This window comes from Staurois parvus, unplaced genomic scaffold (genome assembly GCF_062004578.1).
Source record: "Staurois parvus isolate SC_StPar_1 unplaced genomic scaffold, SC_StPar_1.0 ptg000409l, whole genome shotgun sequence".
NCBI lineage: Eukaryota > Metazoa > Chordata > Amphibia > Anura > Ranidae > Staurois > Staurois parvus.
Window position 1 is genome coordinate 2,185,245 of NW_028318205.1, and position 20,422 is coordinate 2,205,666.

The 20,422-nt window shown below is 37.9% G+C and overlaps 1 protein-coding gene across 21 annotated transcripts in view; it reads right to left on the reverse strand.

Moving 5' to 3' along the window:
- Nucleotides 1–1,339: 1,339 nt before the first annotated feature.
- Nucleotides 1,340–20,422, reverse strand: part of MYT1L (myelin transcription factor 1 like) — a 664,471-nt gene continuing 645,388 nt past the window's right edge. For 18 of the 21 annotated variants that reach the window (XM_089686713.1, XM_089686712.1, XM_089686714.1 and 15 more), the window contains 4 exons: nucleotides 18,876–18,979; nucleotides 17,720–17,779; nucleotides 14,508–14,651; nucleotides 1,340–4,273 (listed from right to left, as the gene is read on the reverse strand). In XM_089686713.1, coding sequence (XP_089542839.1) covers nucleotides 4,133–4,273; nucleotides 14,508–14,651; nucleotides 17,720–17,779; nucleotides 18,876–18,979 — 449 coding nt within the window. In that variant the 3' untranslated portion in view covers nucleotides 1,340–4,132. The remainder of the gene's footprint in view (nucleotides 4,274–14,507; nucleotides 14,652–17,719; nucleotides 17,780–18,875; nucleotides 18,980–20,422) is intronic. The other 3 variants (XM_089686722.1, XM_089686724.1, XM_089686731.1) reach the window with 1 other exon arrangement.

The following is a 20,422-nucleotide window of genomic DNA, read 5'->3' on the forward strand; positions in this document are numbered from 1 at the left end:
TTTTCTTTCCTTCCACTCCTTCCACAACTCCTTTCCTTCCTTCCATCCACACCACACCTTCCACCCACCCCTCCTTTTCTTCCTTCCATCCACACCTTCCTTCCACCCCTTCCTTCCTTCCACCCACCCCTCCCTCATCTCCTTCCTTCTACCCACCCCTTCCTTCCTTCTACCCACCCCTTCCTTCCACCACCCATTCCTTCCACCCACCCACCTACCCCTTCCTTTCACCCACCCTTCCTTGCACTCACTCCTCCCTTCCATCCACCTCTTCTTTCCTTCAACTCCTTCCACCCGTCCTTTCCTTCCTTCCACCCACCCCTTCCTTCCATTCACCCCTTCCTTCCTTCCATCCACCCCTTTCTACCTTCCACCCACCCCTCCCTTCCTTCCACCCTTCCTTCCTTCCACCCACCCCTCCCTTCCTTCCACCCCTCCCTTCCTTCCACCCACCCCTCGCTTCCTTCTACCCACCCCTTCCTTCTATCCACCCTTCCTTCCTTGGGGGAGTGGGTGGTAAAAATGCAGCTCAGCTGTGACCCGAACCCCCCCCAGAAGAAAAAATGATCTACAGCCCTGGACACAACTATAGATGATTGAGCACAGAGGCACAGCAGACAGTAGCATTGTCAGTATGTGGGGATGGGAGTGTTAGATGTATTAGAAAATGTAGGTACACTAACAAATTGAAGCCAATCTCCAGCTCACACTTCATAATCAATTACTGCAAACTGTTTTTGTCCCTTTGGGATAAAGATTTTACATGAATAAATAAAAGCTTCTGATTTTAATCACCCCTGCCAGTGTTAAATGGCTCATCGATGTAAACTGATACATTCTGCTGGAAGGCTTGTGCTTTTGAAAAACAGCAGACTTTTTGGCCTGATCACTGGATGAAAAAGAAGAAAGAAAGTCTAAAAAGGAAAATATCACATCTAAGAATTAGTAAACTGCAGTATAATAAATGTTTGCATTTGGTTTTAATACAGCTTTAAGTCCTTGCAGTCTCTCCTGATATGTTTTATTCCTTAGACCTTTCACCAACAAATTGCATTAGATATTACCTAAAATACATGGTTATATGTGATGTTGTTTAAGACTTTAGCCTATATATATTTTTTTTTTAATATTAGGTTAGAAAATCAGTTATCTTCATTTCTTTTTTCTACAGTTTGGAAGAGGAGAATGCACACATACTGAAAAACTTGAAAAATGTTTTTCTTACAAATGAAACATTTTATTAAAACATGCAGAATATTAGGCATGAATCACACCAAATTTTGAACTAAGTTCAAAATGAAAGAATCGAAAAAAAAAATTGAAAATCAAAACGAAAGTGTTTAAATCTTACCAAAGCATTTATTTTTTATGGCTGCATTGTTAATAAATAAATGCATGTAAATCAAGAACCACTATGCTACAAATGTGGCAACACATTGTTTTTTTTCTCTTTTTTTATTTAGAGTAAGATGTGTTGACATCCAGCATGACAAAATTTGTACAAAGTTCACAATTTAAAAATGAAGTATCACACCAACTTGTGATTCCACACATTTATCGCAAAATTAAAATGTCATCAACAAATCCATGCCGTGTAGTACAAAAATAAATCAAACTTCAGTTCCACAGAGAGCACAATAAATAGTTTATACAAAATTCTGTCTTAATAAATGATTACTTAAATTAAACTTAGAAATGAATATGAACAATAAGTTATAATAAATAAACTTCGATGACTCACAATAATTCCATATGAAAGGTCAGCATTCTAATATGTGACACTTTTTTGTGATCCCTATATAATAATAGTCACAGATAGGTTTTTGATTTGATACAGTTTAATGTACCACCATTAAATGAGCAGCAGGTTTGTGCTTAAAATCCCTTTCCATTGTACATAGGTGATAACAATAATAATCCCAACTGATACTATCTATTTATCTACTGAAAGCATTACTATATTGGCAAAGAAGCTGCAGACACAATGCAGTGATAAAAGGCAGATGCCAGTATTAACAATGGCTACCTTGAAAAAAGAACTTCAAGGCAAAGAATGACATGGATATGGCAGAAGGTCGAGCACCTTTCTTCGGCATTTGAAAAGGCAGTTCTGAGCATGACCGCTACAACTAATAGCACAACAGAAAGACAGGCCTTTACAGAGAACGTACTGCAAAGCCCCCAAAAGTAACTACATAAGCTCTTCCCAGCTAGTTATTAAAGTCCTCCTGGAAAACTGTAAGCTTTTGTACAGTGTAGAGTATAAAGTGCCGCTGGGATATACATATATTTATACATATATATACCGAGGTTGAGTATTGTATTAGAATATTTGTTGTGAGATCCCTGTAACCTCCCTTAGCGATATTATTGAAACAGCCATCATGGCTTCCAGTATATCTTTTTTTTGTATTTTTTATTCATTTATTTTTTGTTCCGAGTTAGTGTCACAAAGGCTATAGACACAGAGAAAAAAAAAATTGCACACCTCCGTATATTATGGATATATAGGACAAGGTAAGTGCAAATTATCAACTGGCACATTGTGGGGACAATGACCCTGTAAGTCCTATTTTGCTAAAAATATTTTTTTTTTTATTTTTTAAAAAAGCCATCTTTTTCATAGCAAAATTCTAAGTACATTGTACTTTCTGCATAACAACACATGGAAGGAAAAAAGATATGCAGTTTAAATAAAAAATAATAATCCTCTTGACATCTTTTATAAACACAACACATATTTGACATGACTTAAAAAGTGGTCTTATGCATACAGTTAGTGCAGTTGTTTAGAAGAAAATAAATAATGTTTAAAAAAATCTGCATTGTAACAATTACAATTTAAAACAGATAAGTGCTGTCTGAAGTTTGGTAATTTAACATAAGTCACATTTTTTTTTTAAACGGACAGTCAAGCAACAATCCCATTTTTTTCATTTTTTTTTCCACAACAGACAAAAATAAAATAAAAATGTGGAAAATGATTGAAAATTACATAAATGTTCAAAGGTAGATGGTGTACTTTTTCTTCTAAATCTATTGTTGGATTTTATCCAGGGACCAGAAAACAGATTTTATTTTTTTGCATTAATTGTAAAACCCCCAATGAAACAAAAGGACAATGAAAAAAAGCAACAAAAAATGTATTAAAAATAGTGTCTTTCAAAAATGCAGGAATCCAGTATGAGTATATTTATACTTAACAGGCAGTTCAAAGGGAAATGAATCGATCCTGGAGTGAACGAGTGAGTAGTGGCTATTTCTCCAAAGTCTGTTTGAAAAAGATCAGTAGGAATTATCACATTGTCCACTTTTGATACAGTTCAGCAATGGATGTTCCCGTATTGAGATCAGTTGATGCTTATTTATGAATGAAAAGTGCTTTTAAGCTGCTTTGATTTTCCACGCAGGTTTTCATAGCTTGATTTTGTCTTACAGCAAGAAAATATTTTTGTATATCTTACATTTCTCCAATGTCCATTCCACAAAGTTAAAAAAAAATAAATGATCATTTTCAAGGTCCTTGAAAGAAACCTTGAAAGAAACAAAAAAAAACAACTTCCACTTATTAAAAAAAAGTCAATTCCTCATCGCTTCTTGCTGTGAAACAATATGCGCACCATGATGGATTTTTCTGTCCTCAAAAATATTCCTGCAACTGGAGGCCTAAAGAAAATGTCTGAACGGTGGCTGCAGATGGCAAGACATTTCCCAATGGATTTTGTCTTATCCACTCTGATATACTAAAACACTGATTCACCAATGCATAAAAAATCTACACTCTGATTTTCTTCATCAGCTTCCCTTTTGAGAAATATATTTACCTTAAAAATGTGCATACGTTAGCAGCTATAAACATTACATGGCATATCACACAATGTTAGCTTATATGAAAACGTACAAAATGTGAATGTATTCAAAATCTATTCAGCAGTTACTATTCGTTTTTTTGTTTTTTTCTTAAAGCAAGACATAAAATCATCATGAAGTCTTGTAAGCATAACACTGTCTCAAAATGAATAAATATATAACACTTTTCCGGTAGCTTACAGCAGCAGAAAACAAGAGGCATCCTTATTTTATAGATATTTTTTGTTTTGTTCGAGCATGAGTTCACCAAAAGAGCAGCTGCTTAGACTTGGATCCCTCTTACGGCTTGCTTTATGTTTTCCAAGAGTGCCTTATTTTCTGGACTCTGATAGCGGTCTTGATTTGTGTACATGTCCGTCAACGTGGTCACGTAGGCATCAAAATTTTGTTCATTGATGGGATCCTACAAGACAATGAAGATTTTTTATGTGCTTTTCATCTCATAAATTATTAATGGCCTGTATTTTTCTTTACAAACATTTTGCTTCAACCTTATTATATTCCTCGAACAATGATTAGTGCTTTATGGTACGTTGCACAAAACATACATGTAACTATGGCCAAAAAAATTCCTTGCCAGTGCTCAAGGGCTCACAGTGTACAGAAAGAAATAGACTCCTCAGGGGGCAAGTTATAATGGAGATCAGATATCACTGTCTATCTATCTGCTCTCTTTTATATTGTACAATGTTACTTTATGCTGCTGCTTGCATTCCACAGCTCATTCTTAAAATATAGGCCATGGTATTGAGCCTGTGGTATTTCATGGAGTTCTCTCTTCTTAAAAGAGCAAGAAGAACTCCAAGAAGATTGGAGGAGAGACAGTCTTGTGACTTTGAAAGGTCTTGTGACTGATCTGCTTTGAACAATCAAAACCTGAGACTTTCTATAACCAGAATTCCACAAAGGGAATCTTTACTTACTGTACACTCCAGACACTGACAGACATTATTTGGAATAATGTTGTTGTGTAATACTAACGTCACCTCATGGGTGGCTATGTTCATTAAGGATCTTTTGTGTTCAGGTACAGCTAATTAAAGTGGTTGTAAAGACTTCTGTTTTTTTTCAAAATAACAAACATGTTATACCTACCTGCTCTGTGCAATGGTTTTGCACAGAACAGCCCCGACTGTCCTCTACTTGAGTCCCCCTCTGGTCCTGTTCGCTCCTCCCCCCTACCAAGTGCCCCCATATCAAGCTGCTTGCTATTGGGGCATACATGCTTGCTCCAGAGCTGGCTCTCTGTATCCATAGTCACTCAGAGCATGGTTCAGCCCCACCCCCTGCTCCCCCCTCACTGGCTGTGATTGACAGCAGCACGAACCAAAGGCTCCCACTGATGTCTCTGAGCCAATGAGAAGGAAGAGAGCTGAGAGAGCCACTGCTCTCATGCACAGCGCTGGATCCTGATCTTGCTCAGTTAAGTATAAGGGGGGGGGGGTGACTTTCAGGCTTTAGAACCACTTTAAGTAGCTAAACACTCTAAACAGCTTTCTGCCAAGTGGCAAGCATTATAATAAATGGCATGGAAACCATTATGGTGCTATAAAAATTCCTGTTTAGTAATACAATAAAAAGCTAAGACTTTTCACAGTTGATCACTCAGCAATAGTAGCAAAAATTTAAAAGGAACTTTCCACAATGTCTTAGTTTACACAATTCCAGTGTAATCTTGCCTTACGTATGTACTCCTGGAAAAAAATAATCCCATCAGGATTATTCAGGACATATTTCTTTTCCTTCTTCTATGATACCTAGGGGTTGATTTACTAAAGGAATAAAGACCATTCACTATGAAAGCGTATTTTCAGATAGTAAATAAAAATACGATCCTGGGCTTTTCCGCTCTTTATGACTGCAATTGCAAAAAGCTAAACGCACTTAAAAAACTCAGCCAACGACTACTGTCTTCACTGAGTCCATGGTTTTGTATGATTTCTAAAGACATTCCTGTACACAACGCTGACCACCTTCCTTCATTTTGTTGCAACGCCTTTTAATAGTTTAGAACAAACTTCTGATATTGGCAAGGTAAACAAGTAGCATGACGAGAGCAGCCACAATATTTTTCCACTTCTTGATGATGAACATCTTTCATGCCTTCTGCACCCATCCCACAATGTAATACTCAGGGCCTAGGACAGACCCAGGTTTTGTGAGGATTTGTAAGGCGAGAAGGAACTAGAAAGATTCATGCGTAAGTCTGTTGATAGCTTATTCTTTCATGTTCCTTGTCAGCCTGCCTGTGTTTTTTCCCCCTCTTGCAATTGCCAAGACAAGTTCTATTAAGAAAGGGATGCACATGATACATCAGGGAGAAGAAACCACCTCTATGCAGCCACCTTCCCAATCATTTATACAATTTATTCTGATTTATATATTGTTACATTTACATTTTATAGTTATGTGTTAAATACTTATTAACTTTTCCAAGTACTCTTCAAACACTTGAAAATATTATGTAATTATGGCATTTCCAATTGTATGGGATTCATATTTTCATAGGTTTCCAACAAAAATAGTATCACTTAATTTTTAAGACAAGTGAGTTTTTATATTGCCATATTCATTTTACTAAAATGTAAGCTCCACATATGTGGCTTCTCCCCACCATCGTTCACAAAACACTACATTGTAGAAATTAAAAACAAAGAAAGAAAATGCATAAAAAATGCACATCTTACTCCTGAGTTCCAGGCTCCTGCTGTCCCTGATGACGGGACCTCACAGAGGGATCTTGAAAAAGTCCAGAGCAATACTGAACTGTAAAGGATTGTGTCCATTTGCCATTTAGGATCCTCCCTGGCTACCCCAAGAAGACCCATCGACTTCACATGGCCTAGCTTTGCCTGCCAGAAGCCTGAGAGTAAAGGAAGTCTTTTTTATGATTATAGTTTAAGTGTTCTTTAATTTCTGTAGTGCAGTGTTCTGACAACAGGGGGTGGGGGCAGCCACAAAAGAGGTTTTGCATTTTAGTTCAAGTCCACTTTCCTGCCAAATAAAATAATAAAAAATGAATTTTCCACTGTGTGCTAGACAACCTCTGCTGCCTAATCATACCATTACAGTGGGTGTATAGCCTTAAAGTAATATTAAAGGTGTGTCCATTTACACACAGAGCCTCAGCATGGCCCTGCCCCCTTTTTCTCCCGATTGGTTCACTGGCTGTGGTTGACAGTAGCTGGAGCCAATGGCTCCTGCTTCTGTCTCAGCCAATGACAGCTGAGGCTCTCGTGCACATTGCTGGATAGCAATAGGGCTTGGGTAAGTATTAAGGGGGCTGAGGGGGGGGGGGGGGCTGCTGCACACAGAAGGTTTTTTACCTTAGTTAACAAAAAACCTTGAGCTTTTACAATCACTTTAAGGTTTTTTACCTGAATGCATTCTATGCATTAAAGTAAAAAAACCTCCTATGCCTAGGACCCCACCAGCCCTCTTTATATTTACTTGAGCCACATTGCGATCCAGCGCTGTGCATGAGAGCAGCAACTCTCCCGGATCTGTCCCTCCTCACAGGGCAGATCAATAGCAGCAGGAGCCATTGGCTTCCACTGCTGTCAAACTCTGTCATGAGGGAATGGAGGGCAGGGGATGGCAGCAGGGCTCGGGAGCAAACCCACATGAGTGCCTCCATAAGAAGTGGCTTTCTATGGTAGTACTGCATGAAGAGGGGGAGCCAGAAGTGCTGGTGGGGGCCCTTCAACAGAAGGATTGGGGCTGCTCTGTTCAAAATTGCACAGAGTAGGTAATTATGACATGTTTATTATTTAAATGTTTAAGAAATACGCTTTATAATCACTTTAATGCTGCTGTTTGATGTCCCAATCAGCTTTCCCTTCTCTCCATGTAGCAGAGCTCGATCCTGGCCATTGGCTACTCAGGCACTGAACAGTTCATTATGGGAGGGCAGAGAGAGTGTCACATGTCCCCCCCACCCCATAAGTATCAAGCAAGAGTAGCAACATTAAGGCAAGGATAATGCTCTGGTGGGTAGGTAGTACGCAGAGCATGATGTTATTGTTTTTTTATTTTTTACCTGACAGGTTTGTTTTATAGAATAAGGACATTTTTATCATAAAAATTCAAAATAGCCAATCATTTCTATAATCCAGCAATTCCTAGAAGCAGCTGTGGCTGGCAAGAGTACAGTTCTTTAGAAAAAAAACCTGAGAGCAGGAAGAAGAGATAAAAACAGCCTACATTTCTGTGCTTTCCCCAGAACCCTTTTGATGCACTAGCTGATTGCTGATACCTTTATTCTTTTCTGAAGGAGATACTTTCTTTACATTAACCACTCATAACTATGCAGATCCCTTAATTGCTATTAAACAGGGAATATGAGCTGAAATGTCACTAAGATTTCAAGTGTCACTGTTAGAAAACAGCAGGAGAAAGGAATACGGTTACATTATCTATTTCAGGTACTTATATAACGCTGTCAATTTATGCAGTTCTTTACATATATATTGTACATTCACATCAGTCCCTAACCCTCAAGGGGCGTACAATCTAAGGTACATTATAAACTTGCTTGATTTGCCAAGTTATACTAAATAAGCCCCATCCTGACTACTTTGCTCCTTGAATTCAAAACATTTACACACACAGACATGTACATACACACACAGAAACATGTACACACATGCACAGAGAAGCATGTACATACACACACATAGAGACACATATATACTTACAGGCACGTACAGACATGCATACACACAGATACATGTACATACACAGAAATACACACATACAGACACACGTACATACACACCGACACATGTACATACATACACAGACACATGTACACACACACAGACACATGTACATACATACACAGACACATGTACACACAGACACGTACATACATACACACAAACACACACACACATGTACATGCACACACACAGACACATGTACACACACACATACATGTACATACACACAGACACATGTACAGATACACACATGTACATACACACAGACACATGTACAATTGTACATGCATACACACACACATGTACACGTACACACACACCCACACCCCCATAAAAAGTTGCAGTACTTCGTTGTTCACTCACAGATCCGGGCACTGCACTCTAGAAGGAGGAAGAGAGCACGGCACACACTCCTTCCTTTGCTTTCACTGCGCTCAGCTATTGAGCAGTCTGACGGCTCCCAGTGCCAATGATAGATCCGGCCTGAGCTCTGAGCCTGCTCAGCAAGACGGCCCTGGGGGACACACTCGCCCCCACTATAATTTCCACTCGCCATTGGCGTGCAGGCGAGTGGAAATTTCAAGCCCTGATGTACAGTATATGAAATAAAAACCAACTTACCGCAGCACCTATACCGTGATATTGTGTAGCTTTTCACTGTCCTATTTTTATTTTTGTTTATTTTTGTTGTTGTAACTATATTTGTAAAAACAAATAAAAATTTATTATGGAAAAAAAAACTATCCACCAACCATTCCTAAAATGTATCTACTTGCCATATTACGCTGTGTGGTACTTTCTCTTGATTGATATTTCTCCTATGCTTTTCAGTATGTTCTTCTCTTTCTTTTTGCTAGCTCTCCAATTTCTTACTGATAGGGAATGAAGAAATTCAAATGTCCTAGCGCTCCAAAACTCCCATCCCTATCCCTACATATTTTCCCACTTTGTGGGGCTTTATCGGGGATTAAACCTTAGTGCTTGTGCTACATGTGACAAATATTGTAGAGTGCCTTTAGGCCACTGCTCATGTGATCTCTGATAAATATGAAGATTCAAATTCAAACAGTGCTGCTGATTGCTTCAGAATCTCCTGCAGAGATCTGATGCTTATTAATTGACAGTACTACCATCATGAAAAAACCTCATTCTAATAACTATGGAGTTCATAAATGTAACAATTCTATTCATTATACAAAATCCTTTTTGTATAGTATTTTAATGTCTATATTTAGATTTTTCGTAATATCTACAGTATATGCTGACCAAGCTGTCTAGTAAAAGTAACCAGGGTTGACACAAACCATATTTCCAAGGGTACATACATGAGTCACATTGAATTCAACCGGTTTCAGTACTCTAAATAATAATTTAAAAAATTGACTGCAACTGCTTAACCACTAGCCTACAGGGCACTTATACCCCCTTCCTGCCCAGGCCAATTTTCAGCTTTCAGTGCTATCACACTTTGAATGACAATTGCGCAGTCATTAAACACTGTACCCATATGAAATTTTTATTATTTTTTTGAGACAGATAGAGCTTTCTTTTGGTGGTATTTAATCACCTCTGGGTTTTTTATTTTTTGCTAAACAAACCAAAAACCTCTGAAAAATTTGAAAAGTTTTTTCTTAGTTTTTGTTATAAAATTTTGTAAATAAGTGATTTTTCTCCTTCACTGATGTGCGCTAATGAGGCTGCAGTGATGGGCACTGATAGGTTGCACTGATGGGCACTGATAGGTGGCACTGATGGGTACTGATGAGGAGGCACTGGTAGATGGCCCTGATGGGCATTTAACAGGCATCACTAATGTGCACTGAAAGGCAGCACTCATATATGGCACTGATAGGCGGCACTGACTGGCACTGTTAGGTGGCACTGAATGGCACTACTAGACGGCACTGATAGGCAGCACTGACAAGCACTGATAGGCAGCACTAATAGGTGGCACTGATAGACGGCACTGCCTAGCACTGATAGGTGGCACTGATTGGCAGCACTGATAGGTGGCACTGACTGGCATTGATAGGTGGCACTGACTGGCACTGATAGGTGACACTGAAAGGCAGCTCAGATGGGCACTGATATGTGGCATTGATGGGCACTGGCAGGTGCCATTGATGAGCATTGACAACTGGCATTGATGGACACTGACAGGTGGCACTGCTGGGGCTACACTGATCATCAGGGCACACTGATGATCAGTGTACATGTCTCCTCTGAGGGACGCCGATTACCGGCTCTCCTCTCCTCACGAGCTGTCAGCGTGACAGCTCGTGAGGAGAGAAATGTCGACAACCAGCATTTCCCTATTTCCCTATTTACATGCGCAGCTAGAGTTGGAGGACGTCATATGACGTCCTCCCAGAACAAGAGAACCGCCTTGCGCCCGTCATTTCCTTATATGGTGGGCGGGAGGCGGTTAAACACCCCTGTCAGTTTTTGTTCCCAACCCCTGTCACTGTCACATATTCTGGAAATCTTGGTCTGCATGTAAATGAGAAAATACCTTCTCCAATAAGGGCAAATAAGACAGTAAATGCTCTTTTAGTAGACTGAGAAAGGGTTGAAACTTCTAATTGGGAGGTTCTTCTCACATCCTGTGTGGGCAACAAGGCAGGAAGTAAGGGCAAATGTCAGTGGAGATGGAGTGAAAAAAACTTACCAGTGGACACCTTTCACCACAACACAAAACAAAACAAAAATAATTGGAGATGGTCTTTCAGATGTAAGTTACCACAGTGAACATAACAATTATCATACTCACTATATTAGTTTGGGATTCATTAACTATGCTGAAAGTCATTGGGGTTGATTTACTAAAGGCAAATAGACTGTGCACTTTGCAAAGTGCAGTTGCACTTTACAAGAGCAGTTGCCCCAGTAAGTGAGCTGAAGCTCTACTGACTTCCATCATCCAATCATGTGCAATCAAAAATGCTGTTTATTTATTGCACATGATTGGGTATTCTTTACAAAGGGAAGTTTAACCTCATTTACTCTGCTCTGCAGCAACTGCACTGTGCAAAGTGCACAGTCTATTTGTATTTAGTAAGTCAATCCCATTGTATTCCAGTATAAGCCAACCTAAGTCTTTTGACTTGATTTAGTCAGATTTTATTTAATCCCTGGGAAGGTTTTTAGGAAATAGCACATTATAACAAAGCTATTTGCAATATACTGCTCATGCGAACCAAACTGAAATTGCAAACTACTATGCACACATATGACAATGCAAAGAAGCTCCCTATTTTATAATTTGTATGCAATAAAGGAGAGTGAAATTGATATGGGTTGAATTATATAATTCAGATTGCCTTCACTTATTTATGAAAATGGAAGAAAAAACATTATCCACATGAAATACCGTGTATCCCTCTTCTAGATAATAAAAGGCGAAATTTGAATGTAGGCTACTGCAAGCAAATTCTTCATTTTGGTAAATTTTATTTTTTTATCAAGTAGGGCTCATGTCAATCTGTGTCAGATTCTGTATCTATCTATCTGTGATCAGACTATCACAGTCAAAGCTGTAGTTTACACTTGGGTTGGGGGGGCAAGAAACAAAGGAGGTTGAGCCTATTTGTTACTCCCCCCCAACTGCACTGGGGTATACACATCCCCATCACTGTGTTTGGTGGGCAGTACTGTATCCTCTCTAGGAATGCTCATTCCTTCAGACTGACATATACAAAAAAACATTTTTTTTGTATATGTTTTTATTAATTAATTTATTTTAGTTGTGGGCAACAAACATTGTTTTAGGATGCAAAATGTGCTGTACGTGTTTGAATATTTGTGAAATCGGGATTTAGTTGTTTAGAGTTTGAGAGATGTGGCAGTTATGCATTTTGGAAGTTTGGGAGTTTTTGCACCAGCAGACTTTGTATTGAGGCAGTATCTGAGCGATTTGTAGTTGTGGGCTGTATATTAAACATACTAGAGGAAAGCTTTAAAACTAAAAGCTCATGCATTATACTTTTTCATTTCATTGCTGTATGTTTTTATTATTATCATATCACATTTCTGACATTCATGAATATAATATACAATAATTTACAAACAATTACAAATCGACTGAAATAATGAGGCGACTCTGCTCACAAGAGCTCACAATCTGAACAAGACACTGAACATGAAAATGCATGTTTTTGAGAAATCGAACCATCTGTACATTTCCAGATCCCAAGTGCCAGTGAGGAGTAAATTAGGGTTTATGAGAATGGAAGGCAAACCAGGCAGCTTCACACTAACAGTACTAAGGGTTGGATGAGTCTCTGAAGAAAGGAGACATGACGGATCGATTGACAAGTGCAGCAATAATGATGGATGCAGCAAACAAGCGTGATCATGAATTCCAAAGAAGAGGTTCAGCCCTAGTGAAATCTTGAAGATGTGCATAGGATGAGCTAATGAGGAGAGAGAAGAGTAGCAGACCAGATATAGTTCATGGGGAGTGACTGAAGGGACACTACATATAAAATACAAGTGAATTTACATAAGTTATAATAGTATTCCTGAAAAATACTACATGTGAATGTTTCAACAGATTATCACAAATTGGTATATCGATTCAACTCAAACACAACTCTTTATGCCAACTCCTTTTCATTGTACTCGCCTCTCCATGTTAGCAGCACTCTCTATACAAGGCACATGTACCACTAGCTCTATACTGGTTTGTTAAAGGAAACCTATAGTGAGGAAGCATGGACACTGCTATTGCCTTCTACTCCTTTTGAATATACCAGTACTCTGAGAATCATACTGATCTAACAGATTTGCTACTTACGAAGTCTAATTATAGAAGCTGTTCCAGGTCAGTGACTAAGTAATATAGTCAGCATGCAGATGACAGTCCTAAAGCTTACACCTTTTAAAATAAGTTGACAATAGCAACTCCAACATTTCTACCCTTACAGGTTCACTTTTAAGGCAGACATGACTAATGTGTAATTCTACCCAACGGTGAAGGAAGAATTCAGTATCTTCGGACATTTCAGCTTGACCTGTATCACTGAAGAATTCAAAGACTGACTGATCTACTATAAGCTCATCTGAACTTTTCATGAGGTTATTAGTGAACTAGTTAGTCATGTGCTACTTTTAGGGCAGAGTATAAATAAAACATGTTAGTCAACTGAAAAAAAATCATGCTGGTTGCAAGTGGAAAGTAGGTAAATGTAGCTCAGTAGAGAAGAACACAACCATTTGGAATTCTAGGAGTCCTGCTTGCACATCTTAGAGCAAAATATGTGATAACATATTACAAATAAGCGGAGCTAAATAAAGAAGCATAGGCTGTCAGGTATGGAAGTATAAGCTCCAACAAACCCAAAGTGCTCCAACCCGGGCCCTCTCTAACACGAAATCTGAATGGAGTCTCATGTGCAGGTCTGCCAAACCCTCCCCTTTCAAGTGATATGTCAAAGAATTCCACCACCATCACAACGACACAAAAGAACCTTAAAACATTCAACTTCTCATATTAACTACCAGACATTTGCACATTTGCTCCCCAAAACCCTGCTTACAGAGTTTTTTGGACCAAATAAACTGATCCACTCATTTTAGGGTTTGAGGGTTAAGCAGTGGTGACTGCATAAATTGGTGAAGGTAAAGACAGCCATCAATCTGCTACAAGTTTTACCTTCACCACCTTCTCTTGGATCATAGATGACAATATATAGTTGTGCCGTGTGAGACATTTACGTGACTAATCACAAACAGATTAATTTTAAAATACCGTTATTTGCTTAATAAATTGATGTCACATAAGCTGTTAAAATAAACAACTCAAGACAGTCATAAAGCTGAATAAATACAATTCTAGAGGGATCTCCGGAATACTAGAAACATTCCAGAAGAGAAAAATTTTAAAGTAAATATACACGTATTTAATAAGTCACTTACCATATGGGGCAGCTGGATGTTAGCTAGACTGTGAATAAGAGACTGACTAAGATTGGCCAGTTCATGAAGAAGAGACTCATTTTGCTGCTCAATGACTTTATTCTCTTCTTCTATTGTCTTCAGGTTACTCTCCATTGTTGTAATCTAAAAGGCACAGCCAGGCACAAAACACAACAAAGACCATTACAAACCATTAGCATCAGGTGTAACTTTACCAACAAAGCTATTAATGTGAAGTCTACCTAATGGAGTTCATTCTATGATTAGAAAAAAACTATATTATGGCTCAATCTTACTATCTACATGATAATGTAAATATTAAATATTTTGATACAATCATGTGTAGGATTTTTTAAATTGTAATTCTTTCTATGTGAATTGAAGTTCTTCATCTGACTTCAGTTTGTATTTTAAATTACCCAGCTAGTACATGGTGTTTAATTTTTACCTTCCTATATTCTATATTATTAAAAAATTCAACTTACTGACTTCATCATCCAAGATGACTAAAATAGATTGCAAAAGCATGCTTGGGGTTCATTCACAGACAGCCTGACTCACTTGTTATTAGAAATTGTGGAGCAAAGAAAATGGAGGCATTGTCCACAGCAGCCTATCAAATTGCACCTGTCATTTTTCTAGTTTCAAGTTATTTTTTCCCCTTTCTGCTAGTCATAAAGCTGGGCTCTGCAAGGTTATTTGTTCTGCCAAATGTCATGCTTTCATTTTAAAAATGCTAACTTTTTTATTTCTTATGTTTTTTTGAAGCACAATAAAAATTACTTGTATTAGATTGTTCTAAGAAGTTTGACGTATGTTGTCCATATAAGTACAAATCAAATTAGGTCCAAATAAACAAGAAAATAAGTTTTAACAACATACTTGTTGATTTTGTGTGAGTGCTGAATAAATGTGCCAAGTGTCTTTATGACTGCATTGACCTCCTGTTGGGTATCCAAGTACATTGAGAAACTTTCTTTGTTACTAATGTATATTTACATTAACCATACCCTATCATACTCATGCTTTAACTTGTCACTTGATGTAGTAGGCTGAAGAGGCAGTCATGTCTATGGGTGAAGCAGGAGTCATGGAGTTTTTAATCACAAATAGCTAAATTAGCTTAATATTGCTTAGAGTACAAAAAAGTCTCCCTTCACTATTAAAAGGCAACTAGAATACCTTTAATCTTTCTCATTCTGGATGTTGTATATCAGGCCTTGAAATTTCCACTCGCCTGCTCGCCAATGGCGAGTGAAAATTATGGTGGGGGCGAGTGTCCCCCCCAGAGCCGTCTTGCTGAGCAAGCTCGGAGCTCAGGCCGGATCTGTCATTGGCACTGGGAGCCATCAGACTGCTCAATAGCTGAGTGCAGTGAAAGCAAAGGAAGGAGTGTGTGCTATGCTCTCTGCCTCCCCCTAGAGTGCAGTACCCGGCTCTGTGAGTGAACAACGAAGTACTGCAACTTTTTATAGGGCTGTGTGTGTGTGTGTGCCTACCTAATTTCAGCTTACTCTGGTCACATGATCTTCTATGTCAGCCAGTGGTGGCTTGAGGAGAGAGCACTTAACAGCGTGTGTGTGTGTACATGTGTGTGTGTGTTTGTGTGTGTCCGTGTATGCATGTACATGTGTCTGTGTGTATATGTACATGTGTCTGCATGTATGTACATGTATGTGTGTGTACATGTGTCTGTGTGTGTGTGCATGTACATGTGTGTGTGTATATGTACATGTGTCTGCATGTATGTACATGTATGTGTGTGTGTACATGTGTCTGTGTGTGTGTGTGTGCATGTACATGTGTGTGTGTGTGTGTGTGTGTGTGTGTGTATGTATGTACATGTGTCTGTTTGTACGTGTGTGTGTATGTATGTACATGTGTCTGTGCGTGTGTATTTCTGTGTATGTACATGTATCTGTGTGTATGAGTGTCTGTACTTGCCTGTGTGCATACATGTGTCTGTATGTGTGTGTGTGTACATGTGTCTCTGTGTGTGTATGTACAGGTCTGTGTGTGTGTACAGGTGTCTCTGTTTGTGTGTGTTTGTTGGTGGCGAGTAACTCTTAAGGCCTGGCTAGTAGCTCAGGACTTGAAATGTAAGCATATAATATGTTCATGTTGTCAGATTGTTGTCTTATAGAGTATATTTGAGCTAGCTAAGCTGCTGCAATTTTATCTACCGAGTTTAGTTATAAAAGTGCCTTAAATGTGTGCGGATGTACTTTTTTAGTAAAATACTGCAAAGAACAGCCAACCAAAGCTCTTATTATTATTATATGATTAGCAAGTGATGAGTTCTTATTGACTGATAAAAGGCACTGCTCTATGCACATTACTTTCTGTCTTATTAATTAGTTAAGCCCAATGATATTAAGAAGATGGATTTTTTTAACACATTTGTCCATACATGCAATTGGACAAACCTGTCAAACTGAGGTGTACAGAGCCACACATCTGAGTGTTAGGATAACAGTGGATGTGGACATACAGAATCCCCCCACAGATATGTGATCAACTATCAATCAAGTCTGCAGTGTGTCTATTAGCACCTAAAGACTTGCCCTATACACAAAAAAGGGTTGATTTACTAAAGGAGTAGAGCATACTCACTTTATTTCACTTTGCAAAGTGAATTTTCATTGTCATTAGTGTTTGAGAAAATTCACTTTGCAAAGAATACCAAATCATGTGCAAGGATTTGAAGGTAAGTAGAATTTTAGCTTGCACTATTCAATGATTGAAGTCAACCCAACTTCATCTCAGTTACTAAGCTAAATGATTTTCTTTTTGCAGTACATAGAAATGATACTTCGTTAGTAAATCAAGGTTAATGATTATCATCAACTTCCCAACAGTCATCACCTTCAATTTTATTTTATTAATGTTGGTGTATATTCCAGGAAATATAGCTGTAATTACTATATTGTTGTACACCTCAGTCAAAGAATACTGCACTGTTTTCGTGAGCCACTGACAGACTGTAGTGTCCTTCCTCCTGACTTTATGTGCGCCTAAAACTGCTAACAGTTTTAAAACCTAACATCTGCTCTGCGAATTGATGTCTCATAGCTGTTTGTAATGTAAGGTGTGTTTTGCTAATAGATAAAAAAAATGAAATTCTACTTATGGATAACTTTTATTCTTCAAAGGCTGAATTTCGTGTAAGTTACATGGAAAAACCATACAACCTCCCCTCCCGTGTAACTTACATGAAATTGGTATTCATCAACACAGGGATCTTGGCAAGCAACAGGACGCTCGTCCAGTACCTAGTGGGAGGGAGCAGAAGCTGAAAAGGGGGCAGAGAATGAAGCAAAAGAGGTGGAACTGTATGTGAACGTCCAATAGTGATCAATCTTGGAAGCCAAATATAAATGTTTATATATATGTTAGACTAGCCATCAGACTAGGCTAACAGATCCACTAAAAGATAAAACCCAGTTTTTTTAGGTAAGGGTCATGTAATGCTTGAGAGAGATAGACTTTTGTTTCTAATTCATCATTAATGTGTGCAGTTAAGTTCCACCTCTTTAAATGATCAAATCATAATCACTAAATTTTATTACACAAGCAAAACTGTCATTCTACATTTATCGCCATTAATCCAAAGTCTATAGACAATATTACTATTTTTTTTATTTAACTGAACTCTGTTTTTTCTTGTGCCAAACTGCAGTTGTTTTGAGTTCAAATTAAATAACTTTTTTGTTAATCAGTGCCACACACTTGAATGCAACACTTAACATTAAGAAGGTTCTCATCCTCACCCTTACCCTCCATGTAATTGTATTTTTTCCCCCAATCTGTCTTTGTCTACCTTTGATGTTTCGGTTGATGAATACCATGCAGCCAGCATGAACATGTGGCCACAGAAAACGGTATTTACAAAAGTACAGATGCACTCACGTATATGTCACATAGAGATGTAATCCGGACATTTCATGCACATGCACGTCACAAAGAAACAGTGCAGGCTTTAAGAAAGAAAAATGTTAAATGACAAATGATAATCGAGTTATAGCATCACAATGTTTACATGGCGTATGCTATTGTGCTGATCACCTGGCCTACCCATGTTACGTTAACCACAAGTGAACTTCGACCCTTGACAGCAAAGGTGAACTTCACTTCAAAAGAATGAACTTTTGCATGCATGAAGTATGGGTGAGTATGAGAATAAAAGCTTTACTGTCTTATTTTTAGTCTTTTTTTTTTTTTTTAAGATTAATAAGTTAGTGGCATCTCATATAGTAAATTCTTACATAGCAGAACTGTATGCTTTCTTGGCAGTGCTAGCTGTAATAATATTCTATTTAAAATTATCTAAATAAGACATTTGCAATACTGTTTATTGAAAACTGTTACCTGAGTTCTCAGCTTAATCATATCAGATTCCATCTGGGAGTTGGATTCATTTAGTTCTTTTATTTCTTCATCCAATTGCTTGATCTCTTCGTCGTTTTCTATACCTGGAGGATATTAAAAGAAAAGAGTCTAATAGACTTATAACATTTTTCCTTATTGATATAGCCATGAAAATTATTGTTAGGATTGAATCAAAGATTTTAGCATTTCTAGAGAAAGAAGGTCTACTCTAAACAGAACTATTCATGCAGTTTCTAATAGCAGATTTGTTAACATCTCTATAGATAACCAAACAACAATTTTGCATCACTTAGTGATTCTAGATATAATGAAATGTGCTGCTTTTTCAAAAAAGAAACAAGTGCTGGCCATACATGTGATAATCCAAAAATGTAAACCTTCAATTTGTCTGTTTTTTAAATTGAAAGCAAAAACAACTATTGAAGCCTTTTTGTGATTTAATGTAACTGGCTGGGTCAAGTTTTGATAGACCCTTGTGGGAAATCTGATTTCAACATTATAAGGTGTAATTCTATTCACATTTTTTCTTAGTTTTGGACAGAAGGAACAAAAGGTTATAACCCCTGTCCATCTTTAACTTCTATGTATATCTCTGTTCGAGAAATTTCCCCTCACTTCTTTCTACAATAATAATAGTTATGTATTTATTACTGGTACTTTTATAGTGCTGTCAATTTATGCAGCAATTTACATATGTATATTATACATTCAGACCAATCCCTCCCCTCACACATACCAGGGCAAATTAATTGTTAAATAATTAATTAATTAATACACATACTAGGGCCAATAGACAGGAGCCAATTAATCTACCAAAATGTCTTTAGAGAGTAAGAGGAAACTGGAGTACCTGGAGGAAACCCGTGCAGGCACAGGCAGATCGTTGGAATTTGAACTGACGACCCTAAGGATGTTAGGAAGTACTAATCACTTAGTAATAGAGACATTAATTTTTCCTTGATTAGGGCTCACTAATGTAAGGAAGGTTTTACCTTAGATGACTTCATACTATAGAAATGTCATTACAAACTGATCTACTGACCAAGGAATGTTTGCTATCTTCCTTAAAGATAATAATATTTTTTAGTCTAATCTTTTGTATAAAGCACAACCAAAACTGGAATAAGACAGTCCCATGCCATGGCATGCTCCTGGTTTGATCATAATGTCAAGCTGTAAAGAAACGGGACTCCCTGGCGAAAGGTATCTATAGCTAAGTATTGGTGTTACATTTTCTAATATTATTACATTTGTTATCTTTATCTTTCTATCATTTCTTAAATAAATGTTATATACAGTTCGATTTTACTTACATTACATTTGTAATCTCTCTTTGTAGATCTTGAAAACCCCCCCAAAAACATAAACTATCGCATAACCGTGATAACACACTAAACTACTCTCCTGCCCATGGATATGGAAGCGAGGCAAAATGTATAACAGGGACACAGACAGCATAAAGTGAGCTTGGTGTACAGTTACTCACTTTGGGGTCATTACAGAGGCAAGGGGGCACTCTTTACATC